Source organism: Stomoxys calcitrans, chromosome 1, assembly GCF_963082655.1.
Source record: "Stomoxys calcitrans chromosome 1, idStoCalc2.1, whole genome shotgun sequence".
Classification (NCBI taxonomy): Eukaryota; Metazoa; Arthropoda; class Insecta; order Diptera; family Muscidae; genus Stomoxys; species Stomoxys calcitrans.
This window is the reverse complement of record NC_081552.1, coordinates 76,427,692-76,443,345: the sequence shown is the minus strand read 5'-3', so window position 1 is coordinate 76,443,345 and position 15,654 is coordinate 76,427,692. Positions and strand designations below refer to the sequence as shown.

The 15,654-nt window shown below is 35.1% G+C and overlaps 1 protein-coding gene across 1 annotated transcript in view; it reads left to right on the top strand.

The window, feature by feature from the left end:
- LOC106086837 (calcium/manganese antiporter SLC30A10) overlaps positions 1-15,654 on the top strand; it is an 88,868-nt gene that overhangs the window by 55,213 nt on the left and 18,001 nt on the right. The window contains exons 2-3 of the mRNA XM_013251648.2: positions 966-1,281; positions 13,111-13,870. Of these exons, the coding sequence (XP_013107102.2) occupies positions 1,093-1,281; positions 13,111-13,870 (949 nt within the window). The 5' untranslated portion in view covers positions 966-1,092. The remainder of the gene's footprint in view (positions 1-965; positions 1,282-13,110; positions 13,871-15,654) is intronic.

Here is a 15,654-nt window from a genome sequence, read left to right as displayed (position 1 = left end):
CAAATAAAAGGTCTTTGGATGTTGGAGGTAATAGCAGAAATAATCGTGCAAAATTTGTGCCACTTCGAAAAAGAATAACACCGTCTGTGGGCTCAAGAAGTATAATCGGGAGATTGTTTTTATATGAAAGCTTTATAAGGTTATGGACCGATTTGAACCATACCTGGCTTGGATGTTGGCGGTCCTCGGTAAAAGTCAGTGTGCAAAATTGGAGGCAATTCGGATAGTAATTGCGACCTGTAGGGGCTCAAAAAATCAAATCTGTGATCGGTTTATATGGGAGCTATATCAAAACATTGACTTCATTTTCCTATTTAGGGCACATTCGGGCACTTGAATCCTTATAAACATGAAAGTACCTTCAAAATTTGGATTAAAAAACCAAAACAATTAAACACAACAATTACCGACAACATTGCCAGATCATTTCTAAATACAGAGTTGCCACCTAGGTCCAATATTTTATTTTTGGGCTTTTCAAATTCATAGGCATAAAACAACGTTTTTACTCTATGAAGATTGCTTTGTTCAACAATGGCCTTTTTTAGGAATGTAAGGAATTCATGGCTTGTTCTGATGATATAAAATAAGAAAGAATCACTTAAAAAAAGTCAGAAGAATAAAATATCTGTTAAAATCATATTTACGCTTTTATACAAAGCTTTTATGACACTTTAACAAAGCTTTATTCACACTTTAAAATTTTAAACGGATTTCAATTTCTCAAAAATATTTTTTCTAATTATTTCAAACATAATGACATGGTTTGCCTGGTTAAATCGAATCTACCTAATCTCAAATAGTTCAATTAGTTAAGTATATTTATCTTTGATATGTTGACAAAGTTCGCACGCTAATTATTTAAAACTGACCTAAGCCATAGTACTCTCTGTTAGTTTGTTCTGATTATTTTGTTCAACAACATTTATTTACTTGACGTTTGTTTTTTCTTTATCTCTTTACAGCACTCAACAATTTTCACAATAATTTGCTGCAAACTAAAAACACATAGAAAGGCATTAGGAAAACACATACATAAACAAAACAAAAAAAGAAAAACGAACATACTATAGAGCCGACGAATTTTATAATATGCCCATAAAAAATTTCCTAAATCGGTTTCAACCGATACCACTGTATATCGTTCTGTTCCTATCGATATGCTATTTCAGTGTTCAGTTGATATTAAGTCATCTCACACATGCTCTCACCCTGCTTATGGCCTCCTATCACATGCTGTGCAATATCCTTGCGTTGGCGGGCAGTATAATAACAATAAGGGTAAGTAAGTGTTATCAGGATTTAAAATTAGACATTAGTTTGCAATAGCTGAACATGTTTTGTTATTATTTGTTGTAAATTTAGGTTTTAGACTGTGAAATGATTAGTTCATATGTTTAAATGGCTTTTTGCTATTTCAATTACAAATGTGCAATCTTGTAAGGAATGGAAGATAGAATCATTATGTATAGAGAGTTCAATCTTGATGAAAAGTATTGCGAGTTTATTGACGAGTTAGCAATTGTAAGGCTTATGTTAGCCACCTGCCTAAGCGCAAGGTAGGCGAAGCTTTCGATCTGAAGCTGCATGCAAGCTGGACGTCGACAAGCTGCAAATGCCATAGATGGCAAAGGAATACTATTTCGTCTAAAATTTCTCTTGAAGGATCCAATTAGCTTTTGATATACAGACAGACAGAATTAGCTTTTGACGAGATCTCTAAATTGACATCAGTAGTCTAGTAATACCCAACCTTAGTCGGAATGGAAAATTAAAAATATTTTATTTTAACTATTGCCCTTCAAAAACTATCGCAAATGTTCTTCAATTTCAAACCTTCCATAAAAAAAATAAAGTACAATATATTGTAAAATTTTCGAATTTATATCTAAATTCAATGCCCCCTGGTCATTGACCCATATCTGTGAAATAGCAGTTTATCGACTCTACGAGTATTTTTTTTTCGTTCAATCAGCACTTTTTCAAGGTCACCTAAGCAAAAAAAGAAGAGGCACATACCAAAACCTACTATGATGACAAAAGCCATGGAAATGTATGAAACATTTATGGATATTGTCATTCATATACGCGAATTTTATAATGCCTACATTTGCATACTAATCGCGTAACGTTTGAATAACAAAAACAAAATTATTAATTATAAATCTAAACAGTTGCACGGGAACACCATGAGAAAAACGTCTGTCACTGGGGAAGAAAGCATGACTCTACAAATATTTGTAGAAAGTTATTAAACGAATGGCTGGCAGTCCATCAATAGTTCGAAGTATATGAAATCTGTTTTAGACATATCTAGCATGCACTTGAACTGGCACCCTTTTCTGAGTGTATGCGGTACAAAAACAATAAAAATTATGGTTTGTTGGCTCGTGCCTGTTAAACATCACGTTTTCTATTACAGTGCAAAACGTTTGTTTGGCCTGTTGTTTTCAATTTCAATACCAGAAATCCATTGGCATTTAATTATGTGTTACGCGTTTAACGCATTGTCCATCCGATTCAATTCAAATAATTTGAATATACCCTTACATGTTGCGTCTCATTATATTGTATGTATATACCTTAAGGAGGGATATTTGCAAAACAGACTTTTCTTAAATTATTACATAACACCTAGGCTTTGCAACGGACATTTGTCAATGGCCTTTGTTTCCAACAAGTTATGGCAAATTCGAGATCTGTGGGTTTTCTTTTGTTTACAAAGAGTGGCTACATATTTTTAATATAGCTCTATAGTCGCCCCGCATTGACTTAAAATATACCCAGAGGTTTAAGGGAATCATCATTTAAGCGGCCAGAAATGTGACACCTATATGTTTGATTCATCTCGCCTCTATGATTGGATAGTATCTTTTGTAGGACGACAAACTTTGTGGACTTATAATTTGGTCTGACTTCAAGCGCAATGTCTCGAAAACTAGAAAAGAAATTGCCATTTTTTTCTATTGATAGATTCACTTAATAAACGTAAAATTATAATAATCTTGGAGCTTCTCTAGATAAATTCTATTTAAAAAGTACCCATTTCTACACTATTTCTCACCTTTGCTGAAAAATAAAAAAAAAAAAAAAAATATATATATATATATATATATATATATATATATATATATATATATATATATATATATATATATATATATATATATATATATATATATATTTATATATATATATATATATTTATATATATATATATATATATATATATATATATATATATTACGGTTTATATATATTATATCGTCGCACAGTGGGCCAAACGACAAAAATTGGAATTAAGTCTACAACTTTTTGTGTCGGATATTTGTACAGGTTGAGATACAGTTTGTCAAAGTTGACCACTTTTGACCTCTCCAACCTTCTGGGGTCCATAGCTTTTGATCTACTGAACCGATTTGCATGTTTTAGTACTCTAGAGAAAGAGCTTGACGCATAATGTACCATACAATCGTGTACTTTAACCAGTTATGAGTTGTTTAATTTTCAAATATCAAAATTTTGATTTGGTTTTTTTCAGTTTTTTTTAATAACTCCGTCAATTTTTATTGGCACAATTTATGCCAGTATATGTATGCACAAAATAAATAGGAATCATGACAATATTTTTAATGGTTTAAAAATTGCATCGTTTTAATATGAAAAATATTTTTTTTTTTTAAATTGCAAAATCTTTCAAAAACAAGTAAACAGGCGTTAAGTTCGGCCGGGCCGAACTTTGGATACCCACCACCTCGGGTATATATGTTAACCACCTTTCTACAAAAACCGGTGAAAATTGCATACCTTGTGTCCCATAGCAGTTAAAACGAAATATGATCCGATTTGGATCAAATACTAATGAGTACAAGTCATTGTTCAATTGTGTATAACAAAATATTGGTCTTTTTAGTACCTATATCTAAAAATAAACCGATCTGAACCATATAGAACCTGAATGTGTCAAATTTCAGTTAAATCGATTATAAATGCGCCATTTTTGGGGCCAAGACATTAACTCGAGGTATCGATCTATATGGGAGCTATATGCAAATCTTGATCGATCTAGACCAAATTGCAGAAATATGTGGAGGGGCTTAACTTAACTCCCTGTCCCAAATTTCGGCAACATCGGACAATAAATGCGCCTTTTATGGGCCCAAAACATTACATCGAGAGATCGGTCTATATGGCAGCTATATCCAAATCTGGACCGATCTGAGTGAAATTGAAGAAGGATGTCGAAGGGTCTAATACAAATCACTTCCCAAATTGCGGCGACATAGGACATTAAATGCGCTTTTTATGGCCCCAAAACCTAAAACCGAGAGATCGGTCTATATGGCAGCTAAATCCAAATCTGGACCGATCTGTGCCATAATGCAGAAGTATGTCAAAGGACTTAACTTAACTCACTGTACCAAACTTCGGCGACATCGGACAATAAATGTGGCTTTGATGGGCCTAAGACCCTAAATCGGCGGATCGGTCTATATGGGGGCTATTTTAAGAATAGTCCGATATAGCCCATCTTCGAACTTAACCTGCTTATGGACAAAAAAAAAAGAATCTGTGCAAAGTTTCAGCTTAATATCTCTATTTTTGAAGACTTTCAACAGACAGACGGACGGACATGTCTAGATCGTCTTAGATTTTTACGCTGATCAAATGGTCGGAAATGGATATTTCGATGTGTTGCAAACGGAATGACAAAATGAATATACCCCCATCCTTCGGTGATGGGTATAACGATACTCCCATTTCGTTCCAGTTTTCGCAAACTTTGGCCATGAAAGCATTATCATTTCTTTCCATTTTCACAAAGTAGAGGTGTAAAGAAAAATTTTAAGTGCTAATTTGACTCATTTCGATATCAAACCACCCCATTATCTTAAGACCAATATGGGCAATTTTTTTTACACTGACAAAAAATTTCCACGGGGATTTTTTTGGACGTGAATTAAAGCTTGAAATGTCTCCAAAAATTTAAGGTATGTCTCGCCATATCCTAGCCATAAATGAGGTCATAGCAGCCAAAATACTAAAAAAATTAGATTTTAAAAAAGTGCTATATTCACTGTTTAAAACCAAGTATTACGTCACATTTTATTGCACATGTGTGTGAGAAACTTTTTTCCTGTATCACTTCTACTACAAAACACTGAAAGAATCATGAAAATATGTCTATTATTCGATTTTATGTAACCGGCAACGTTAAGTTAATTTTTCAAAAAAGCCGAATATTCCAAATTTTTTTGTTGCCGTCATCCTAAGTAATGAAAACTGACCGCCTTATTTACGCAATAAACCTTATTTCAAAGGAAATTTTCATACCTTTCCAACGATGCATAAAACGTTCTTCAACTCGAATTCTGTCTACCCTGAATTTCATCTAGACTTCATTAAACTCAATGTAAAAATCACCATATGTAAAATGGAACCTCATATGGGGCCTACACTAAAACATTTATCGATTTGCCCATGGTTTGCAATAGAAATGTGTTAGACCAGAAATAGGAGACCTTTTACAAAAACTGGAATAAAAATATGTTTTTTATAGCGAAAACACTTCGCATCGGCGTGTAAATTAGTTACTTCCAAAATGAAAAAGCATATTAGTTTTGTATTATTTTATATTATTTTCTACAAAATAGTCTGAGGTATCAAAATTTAAAAGCTCTTTAATCAGGATGGCATCGTGATCGTCCTATTATATTCACATATTTTAGGTAGCCGTTTAGTTCTGATGCTATGCAGCATACCGGATCAGACGATAACAATAAGTATTGAATCAAATCATAATTTTGATTAAATTTGCTTCTCTTTCGGATATTGAAAAGGCGAAACTGTTTAGTGTCTCTTTTTCGGAATTCCTGAGCTTCTACTGTAAGTTCTCCTAACGGAAGTATGTTTGTTGTATTCCACAATTTTCTGACCGCGATTTAAGACTTCATGTACTGTCGGTGTTGTTTGTATCAATACTATGTGCTTCAAATTGGGTTGATTCTATTGTATTATCTTCTTGCTATTGATCACAGCCAAAATCACTTTGAATCGTCTAAGCAAATGTTCATCAGGACCGGTTATTTTAGATGTCGATACGGAGTCCTCAAAAAAGCGTTTTGCCGTGTTGCCGTCGTTTGTGCTTCCGTATCCGTAAAGAGGCTTATCTATTTAGGTCCCTTTTGCTTAAACCCCAACTGAATTCGATTCTTCTCTTCTTTCCTCATTTTGTGGAGATCTTGGTTGTTTCTAGCAGAGACATCAAGATTTCCAGGGCTACCGTGATATTTAGCCATATGATAACTGCAAACAATATTCCATGAATCGAATTCTACAGTACAGGCGCGAAATAGCGAAATTAAGAGCATTTTCGTTTACTAAATATTCGTCAGACTTTTCCTCTAATTGGGCATAACGCCAGTCAATGCGTTTGCTACCTTTCCATCTATCAGAGTGTGTTGAAGTGAAACGAAACTTTAATATTTCTTTGCGATATAACAATCATGGCTTATGCAGCAATTACTTTCTTTATTTCGTCCACCAAAACTCGTGTTGTGTCTTCTTTCGTATACTCGATCCGAATTGGGCGACATAAATATTTTGACCCAGGCGTTCTATTTAACCATATATCTTCAAATACTCTTTCTTTAGATGATGAAGATTGATCCTTGTACAATCTCATTCTCAATGGTACTTATGATGCCATAAAAATTTATGTGAAGTTGGTATCTATTTCTGTTTGTTTCTTATATTCGGAAAATCCAGATGATCCATCACAACCCCATTTGCTGATCAAAACCACTTCGGAGCCATCACATGTGTTCAACTGTTCTGCAGTAAAATTAGATATAATTCTTACAGCTGTATTTTAAAGAAGATCAATAAGTTTTACTCTTGCTTTCAGTTCGTCCTAGTACTGTACACAATTTATGTTTTGAGCGAAAACAACCCCAACCTTTTTCACAAAGAGCCTTCCACATTGTTTAGTATTTCTTTCTTGAGAGGCCTAGGTTCAAAATTGGGGCCAGTGCATCTTACTCTGTGAACTCCATAGTTGATTTTGGAGTTGGATTTCTTTCTACCATCCTCTTTAACCTCTTGGGGGATGCCTCAAATCGACAAATTGTTCAAAATTTTTTGGTTGTGTTTTTAACAACGCCGTTTTTAACGTTTAAATTTGGTGGATGTGCAGCCAATAATTCCTCTTGTTGTTTTTTTTTTTTTTTTTGTTTTCTCTGTAACTTCGTCGTATGCTTTACTAGGCCGGCCAGTCAATAAGTAGATCCGATTTCAGCCACTCTTCATACATTTAGATTTTTGCGAATGAACATTCTGGCAACCTTCTCGCAAATGATTTCTAGATTTTTTCAAGTTTACATATAGCGACTATTTAGCCTTATTACATATATGTAGTCCAAGGTGTATATATAGGTTCCTTAAATGACTCCATGTATGATTTCGAATCATTTTTTATGACCCATACAATTTTTGAAAGAGTGGAATACTTCAGTATGACTTATAAATGATCTTTACGCCTCGACAAAATACAATGAAGAAATTCTGGATTTTGTCAAAAATTTATTCATTTATTCACAATTTATGATCCATTTCAGGTATCAGAAACAATCGTAAAAAAGGGGTCCATATAGTCTCTTTTTTACTTACCTTTATGAAATTTTACCTATATTTCAATTTTGTTAAAAAAATTACTATTTTATTTTTATAGGTAGATTTATACAGGTAACATTTGTCTGCATCAAATCTAAACATAAATATATTCTACAGGTATAAAACACATATTTTTATTCTATTTTTTTTATACCCACCACCGACGGATGGGGGTATATTCATTTTGCCATTCCGTTTGCAACACATCGAAATATCCATTTCCGACCCTATAAAGTATATATATTCTTGATCAGCGTAAAAATCTAAGACGATCTAGACATGTCCGTCCGTCTGTCTGTTGAAATCACGCTACAGTCTTCAAAAATAGAGATATTGAGCTGAAACTTTGCACAGATTCTTTTTTATCCATAAGCAGGTTAAGTTCGAAGATGGGCTATATCGGACTATATCTTGATATAGCCTCCATATAGACCGATCCGCCGATTTAGGGTCTAATGCCCATAAAAGCCACATTTATTATCCGATTTTGCTGAAATTTGGGACAGTGAGTTGTGTTAGGCCCATCGACATCCTTCGTCAATTTGGCTCAGATCGGTCCAGATTTGGATATAGCTACCATATAGACCGATCCTCCGATTTAGGATCTTAGACCCATAAAAGCCACATTTATTATCCGATTTTGCTGAAATTTAGGGCAGAGAGTTGTGTTAGGCCCTTCGACATCCATCATCAATTTCGCTCAGATCGGTCTAAATTTGGATATAGCTGCCATATATACCGATCCTCCAATTTAGGGTCTTAGGGCCATAAAATCCACATTTATTATCCGATTTCGCTGAAATTTGGGACAGTAAGTTGTGTTAGGCTTTTCGACATCTTTCTTCAATTTGCCACAGATCGGTCCAGATTTGGATATAGCTGCCATATAGACCGATCTCCCGGTTTTAGGTTTTGGGGCCATAAAAGGCGCATTTATTACCCGATTGTGCTGAAATTTGGGCCAGTGGGTTGTGTTAGGCCCGTCGACATCCTTATTCAATTTGGCCCAGATCGGTCCAGATTTGGATATAGCTGCCATATAGACCGATCTCTCGGTTTTAGGTTTTGGGGCCATAAAAGGCGCATTTATTACCCGATTTTGCTGAAATTTGGGACAGTGAGTTGTGTTTGGCCTATCGACGTCCTTCTTTAATTTGGCCCAGATCGGTTCAGATTTGGATATAGCTGCCATATAGACCGATCCTCCGATTTAGGGTCTTAGGGCCATAAAAGACGCATTTATTATCCGATGTCGCCGAAATTTGGGACAGTGAATTATGTTAAACCCCTTGACATACCTCTGCATTATGGCCCAAATCGGTCCCCATTTGGATATAGCTTCCATGTAGACCGATATCTCGATTTAAAGTCTTGGCCCCATAAAAAACGCATTTATAATCCAATGTCACTGAAATTTGACACAGCGATTTATGTTAGGCTCTTTGAGATCCGCGTCGTATACGGTTCAGATCGGTTTATTTTTAGATATAGCTACTAAAAAGACCAATATTTTGTTATACACAATTGAACAATGACTCGTTTTTAATAGTATTTGGTCCAAATCGGAACATATAACTGCTATGGGACATAAGGTATGCAGTTTTCACCGTATTTTGATGAAAGGTGGTTTACATATATACCCGAGGTGGTGGGTATCCAAAGTTCGGCCCGGCCGAACTTAACGCCTTTTTACTTGTTTAACTTTTGTAGGAGACCTTTTTCTGATATAACACATTTATATTGCAAACCAGGGGCAAATCGATCAATGTTTTAGTGTAGGCCCCATATAAGGTTCCATTTCACATATAGAGATGTTAACATTGAGTTTATTGAAGTCTAGATGAAATTTAGGGTAGATCGAATTCGCTTTTCATGTTGCCGGTTACATAAATTCGGTTAGGATAGAGATGTTTTCAATATATTGAGTGTTTTGCAATAGAAGTGATATACACACTTGTGCAATAAAATGTGACATAGTACTTGTTTTTTAACAGTGAATATAGCCCTTCTTGAAAATCTATTTTTTAGTATTTTGTCTGCCATGAGTTCATTTATGGCTAGGATATGGCGAGACATACCTTAAATTTTTGGAAACATTTCAAGCTTTAATTCACACCCAAAAAATCGCCGTGGAACTTTTTTTCCAGTGTAAAACTTCTGAAATTTAGTAAAAAATTTGGCCATATTGGTCTTAAGATAACGGGGTGGTTTGATATAGAAATGAGTCAAATAGCACTATAAATGTTTCTTAACACCTCCACTTTGTAAAAATGGAAGGAAATGATATTGCTTTCATGGCCAAAGTTTCCGAAAACTTGAAGGAAATGGAAGTGTCTTTTTTGTTACTCCCATTTCCTTTGTTTTCAATATTTTTCATATTGAAAACGATGCCATTTTTAAAACGCTAAAGATATTGAGATGATTCCTTTTTTGTTTTGTGCATACATATACTGGCACAAATTGTGCCAATAAGAATTGACAGAGTTATTAAAAAAACACTGAAAAAAGCCAAGTCAAAACCTTGATATTTTTAATTTGAACAATTCACAATTTGTTAACGGTACACGATGGCATGGTACCTTATGCGTATTTTTTTTTTAGATCTCAAGCTCATGCAAATCGATTCGGTAGATCAAAAGTTTTGGCCCCCAGAAGGTTCAAGAAGTCAAAAGTGGTCAACTTTTGTATTAAAGATATGGACCCACGGCAGTACTGCTTTCCTCCTACAAGTGTCTAGAAAGTTGTGGACTTATTTCCAAGTTTTTGCTGTTTGGCCCACTGTGCATCGGCATTTTTGGAATTGTGTCAACATTTTTTTACCAATTGCAAATCTGATTACATTATTGGAAAGGTAAAAAAATTCTCCAAATAATAAAATAAACATTTGATATAGACTGTCCTTTAATACTTAAAGTTACGCGCTTCCCAACTTAAAATTTGCGAAAAAACAAAATTACATATAAAGGGTGATTTTTTTGAGGTTAGGATTTTCATGCATTAGTATTTGACAGATCACGTGGGATTTCAGACATGGTGTCAAAGAGAAAGATGCTCAGTATTCTTTGACATTTCATCATGAATAGACTTACTAACGAGCAACGCTTGCAAATCATTGAATTTTATTACCAAAATCAGTGTTCGGTTCGAAATGTGTTCATTCACAGTAACGTTGCGTCCAACAGCATCTTTGAAAAAATACGGTCCAATGATTCCACCAGCGTACAAACCACACCAAACAGTGCATTTTTCGGGATGCATGGGCAGTTCTTGAACGGCTTCTGGTTGCTCTTCACTCCAAATGCGGCAATTTTGCTTATTTACGTAGCCATTCAACCAGAAATGAGCCTCATCGTTGAACAAAATTTGTCAAAATTTGAACACATTTCGGACCGAACACTGATTTTGGTAATAAAATTCAATGATTTGCAAGCGTTGCTCGTTAGTAAGTCTATTCATGATGAAATGTCAAAGCATACTGAGCATCTTTCTCTTTGACACCATGTCTGAAATCCCACGTGATCTGTCAAATACTAATGCATGAAAATCCTAACCTCAAAAAAATCACCCTTTATAATAAAAAATGGGCAGAAAATTAAAAAAAGTCATTAGAAAAAGAAAATTTTAGTTTTATTTGATTACTTTAAAATATAAATGTCTCAAAAAAGGAAAAAAATTAAAAAAAAAAACCTACTCCGTTTATCCACAAATGTTGACTTTGATCAGCCATAATTAAGCACCTAAAAGGAGTAACACCCTTTTCGAACATTAATATCATAGACTGAACACGTATCTATCATATGGCGTAGTATAAGATATAATTTTGTAACAAAAAAACTCAAACCGCGCCACTATGAGTCCTCTCGATTTCCCTGTGATGGTATAATCTGCTAGTATCTTCTATCCACTCATGCCTAATCTGTATCTCTATGGGCCGGACATCTACAATTATCTCCAGTGCCCTTAAAGGCATGGTTCTCATCGCCCATCTACACTGAAAGAAAAAAGACGTTACACAATTATGCACAAATGTTGTAATTTTTATACACAGACATTGTTGGAATAATTGTTAACAAGCGTGAATGATTTTGTGAACACGCGTTGCTGTTTTATACACCGAGCGTTGTGAACATCATCCCTAAAAAATTACTTCGGCTGCAGTGCAATGTGGTAAGGCGTTCGTAAACAGGTTCCATACTCAGCAGCACACAAAAAATTTTGTAATCTTTTAAAAAAACTACGCTAGACGTTGTCAGAATGTGAACGGGTATGGACGATTCATTCACAAAGTCCTGTTATAAACATTTGTGGTTGATCTGATAACATCAGTGCGTTGATTCACTTTGATGAACGAATGAGGTCACTTTATCATCGCCGTGCTTAATTTTTTATAAGGGCGTATGCCAAGCCAACATGTTCACTGAACCGGTCGTAATGCCCTTAAGTTGCACTTCTTTGCCGTCACCATCTACCGAACTACCGAGGCTTTCTTCCACTTGGTGTTCCGCCCAAGTTTCGGTGTTCCGTTTTTTCGTAAACCGTCAGATGGGTTTTCAAATAGCTTTCTGGATGGAGTTTCTTCCAATTTGTAATTTTTTGGATTTCGTTGAAATTTAGATGGGATATATATAAATCTCTGATCTCTCTATAAATCTGGATATCGAAATTTCGGCCTGACCAAACATAATTCATTTTTAGTTGTTTTATTTAGTCTTACACCAATAGGCAACTTTAAAGAAATAACTTTAAATGCAAATGCATCCACGCTAGGTTACAAAAACACACTCCAACACTTGCTATCTCTTGTTACCCTAATTTTTTTACTTCTGAAAGCACCTACAATGCATTTCATAAAATTTTTTATTACAACTAGCCTTGCAAAAAATCCGATTAAAAGAGTATTGTATGCAATTTTACACAAAAGTTGTAACACTCACATGCGTATGGTAAAAAAACAGTAGCAACAAATTAAAAGCCAATGATATTAATTTATGTGGGTAAAGACCCACTTTTTCAAGTGGAAAATTGCCAAGTTTAGTATGGTATGTATACCTACCACATTACTAAACGTAAAATAGCAGTATGGGAAAACAATTTTTTTTTCTCCAACACGGAAAGAAAAATTAATATCAAACTTGGTCTTTGCGCTACGGTATCAATAGTGTACCAATCGCTTTTTTTTTATCAAATACCGTGTGGCAAAAATTATGTTGAGTGTAGTGTTTAATGACGTTTGGTAGTCAATAAAGTAATGACGATAGTTTCTCAAGATGAACTGTCTTTTTTCTATCAGTGTTTTATATTTTTTGTGTCTGCTTTTCTTTACATAATATTGCCACGCAATTTGTGTAGTGCGGTGGTAGCAATTGTTGTAATGTTTAATTATTTTCCATAGCAAACTTGAATTTTCAATTCTCTCCTTCATTTTTTTTTTTCTTACAGCACAATGAGTTACACAACAGCAATGAAGAAAAATGCTATTCCGAAATGGAGCTGCATAAACAAATTGTGGCAGTGGTCGAAAGGCCTACAACGGATAATGACAGCAAACTAGCAACTACCGGCGCCCTCACAACCACCATCGTTCAAGTAGCCGAAGACGAAGCTCGATTGACTACTGAGAGAAAAAGGCGCGAAATGAAAACCAGAAATACATTTGGTTGGGCTCGCATTGAAATTCTTACCATGCTGATAGTTTGCATTACCTTGGCGTCTCTCTCGTTTTCACTGCTGGTAGAGGCTTTGCAGACTTTGGTACACATTGACCATCAAGATTCCATGCATTTGCCCATACATGTAATGATCTTGGGAGTTGTTGGTTTATTGCTAAATGGCTTCACATACATTCTAATTGGTGGCTATACCTTGCATCAAGGAAATTTTTTGCACATCAATCCCTTGGGTAATGTTGTGTTGGAACCATCCGGTATTGCTATAGAAAGTAATGGATTGTCAAAGGCTAGTGTAAACAGTGATCATCAATTGAAGGAGGATTTGAAAGCTGAATTGGGCAAAGTGCATTATCATACCCGAAGAGAGGGACCTGCGGAATTCCTAAGAGATGTTTCAAGTACAATATTTGTGATTGTATGTGCTGTAATTGTTCATTTTGCCAAGGATAAAGAGCATACGGCAAAATTCATTGATCCAGTACTATCGATATTTTCCTGTGTGTTGGTGGTGGCCTTGAGTTATCCATATAGTAAGTATAAGAATATGATTACAAAAACTTTCAAAATTACTTCTGAATCGGTCTGAATCGGTCTATAGCCCGATACAGCTCCCATATAAATCGATCTCTCTATTTTACTTCTTGAGCCCCCAAAGGACGCAATTCTTGTTCGAATTGGCTGACATTTTACACAGGTCTCCAACATATAAATGAATTGTGGTCCGAAGCAGATCATATCTTGAAATCGCTCTAATAGCAGAGCAAATATTTTCTTAAATCTTTTTTTTCCTAAGAAGAGATGCCGGGAAAAGAACTCGACAAATGCGATCCATGGTGGAGGGTATATAAGATTCTTCCCGGCCGAACTTAGCACGCTTTTACTTGTTTATCAATACTTTAATATTTGGTGTGTTTCATTTTGCTATCACAAGAGGTTATGGGCGACGCCAAAGAAACTCATGGTATTCCTCAAATCAGAGGAAAAGAATTTGATGACTGATAGTTCCGTGTAAAAATTCATCTGGACTCGCAAAATTTATTGGATGTTCTGAACGGCAATCCTCCAGTGATTCAACTGCTTTAGCCGAATACAAGAAGAAGAATAAAACTGCAATGGACCGCATTTTTAGCTGTGTGCATTCGGACTGTTTAAGTTTTATTCGAGACAAAGAAAATGCCAAGGATATGTGGAATAGTCCTCATACTGCTTTTGTCAAGAAGTCTATGGTCAATCAATTGCTGTTGAGGAAAAAATTGGACAATTTATGAATGAATGGTGGAGATTCTATTGTAACGCATATCTTAGCATTCGAAAACTTGATAACACAATTGAAATTGGCTGGTTCAACAAATGAAGATTCAGATGTGTTGGCTCAACTGAAAAGTATGGCCTTTTGGTAACAGCTTTTCAAAACGATGAAAAATTGAATCTGAATATTGTCAAAGAGCGACTAATGTTCGAAAAAGCAAAACTTTGTGATCGCCATGATGAAGTGATAAGACCTCATTTTCAGGCAAAAAGTTCATCAAGAAAGAGAATTAGTTCAACGGTAAGTGCTATAACTCGCCCATCAAGTGAAGGATTGTTGGCAATCAGTGGCATGATCGTCTAAGTTCAATTATGTATTATTTATGGTTAACTCAAGAAAGGATGTCAAATCAGAAATCCGGCCAAAATGGCATTCAAACTGGACTGGGGGGCCAGCTCATATGGCTTAAGAAAATTTCTATTTTTCATCGATGGCAAAAATGCACTCTGGTTGAAAGAAATTTAGTGGAAAATAGTGAATCTGTAAATAAAATGGAGCAGCAATAAATGAATTGAATTCTATATGAAAGGAGTTTTTTTCACTCCAGATCTGAGAGATAATCTTTGACTGTGTGAAAGCTTACAAAAGCTGAATTAGCAGCCAGTTTTGTGAAAAATATTGTGATTTTTAAAAAAGGAGAAGATAAAACCGCCGTTGCATATCTGAGAGGAAACCATTCCAAACTTTTGTTCGTAGCACGAATGATGCTACACTGTGTCATAAACGTTTAAGTCACATAAGGATATTAGGAATGAAAAAATTGAAGAGTATGCAACTGCTAAATGAATGTCTAAATTCGAAAGATCTGCGTTTTTGTGTCATTTGTATCGAAGCGAAATAATGTTTGGTGCCATTTACTGGCACTAGACTGAAATGCTTGAAAGAATTCACTCCAACGTGTGCGGTCCTATAACACCTACATCATGAGATGGCTTGTTCATGAGCGATAACTCTCAATTCGCAATGATATATTTTGTATAAAGAAGAAATGTCAGGTTTATGAGA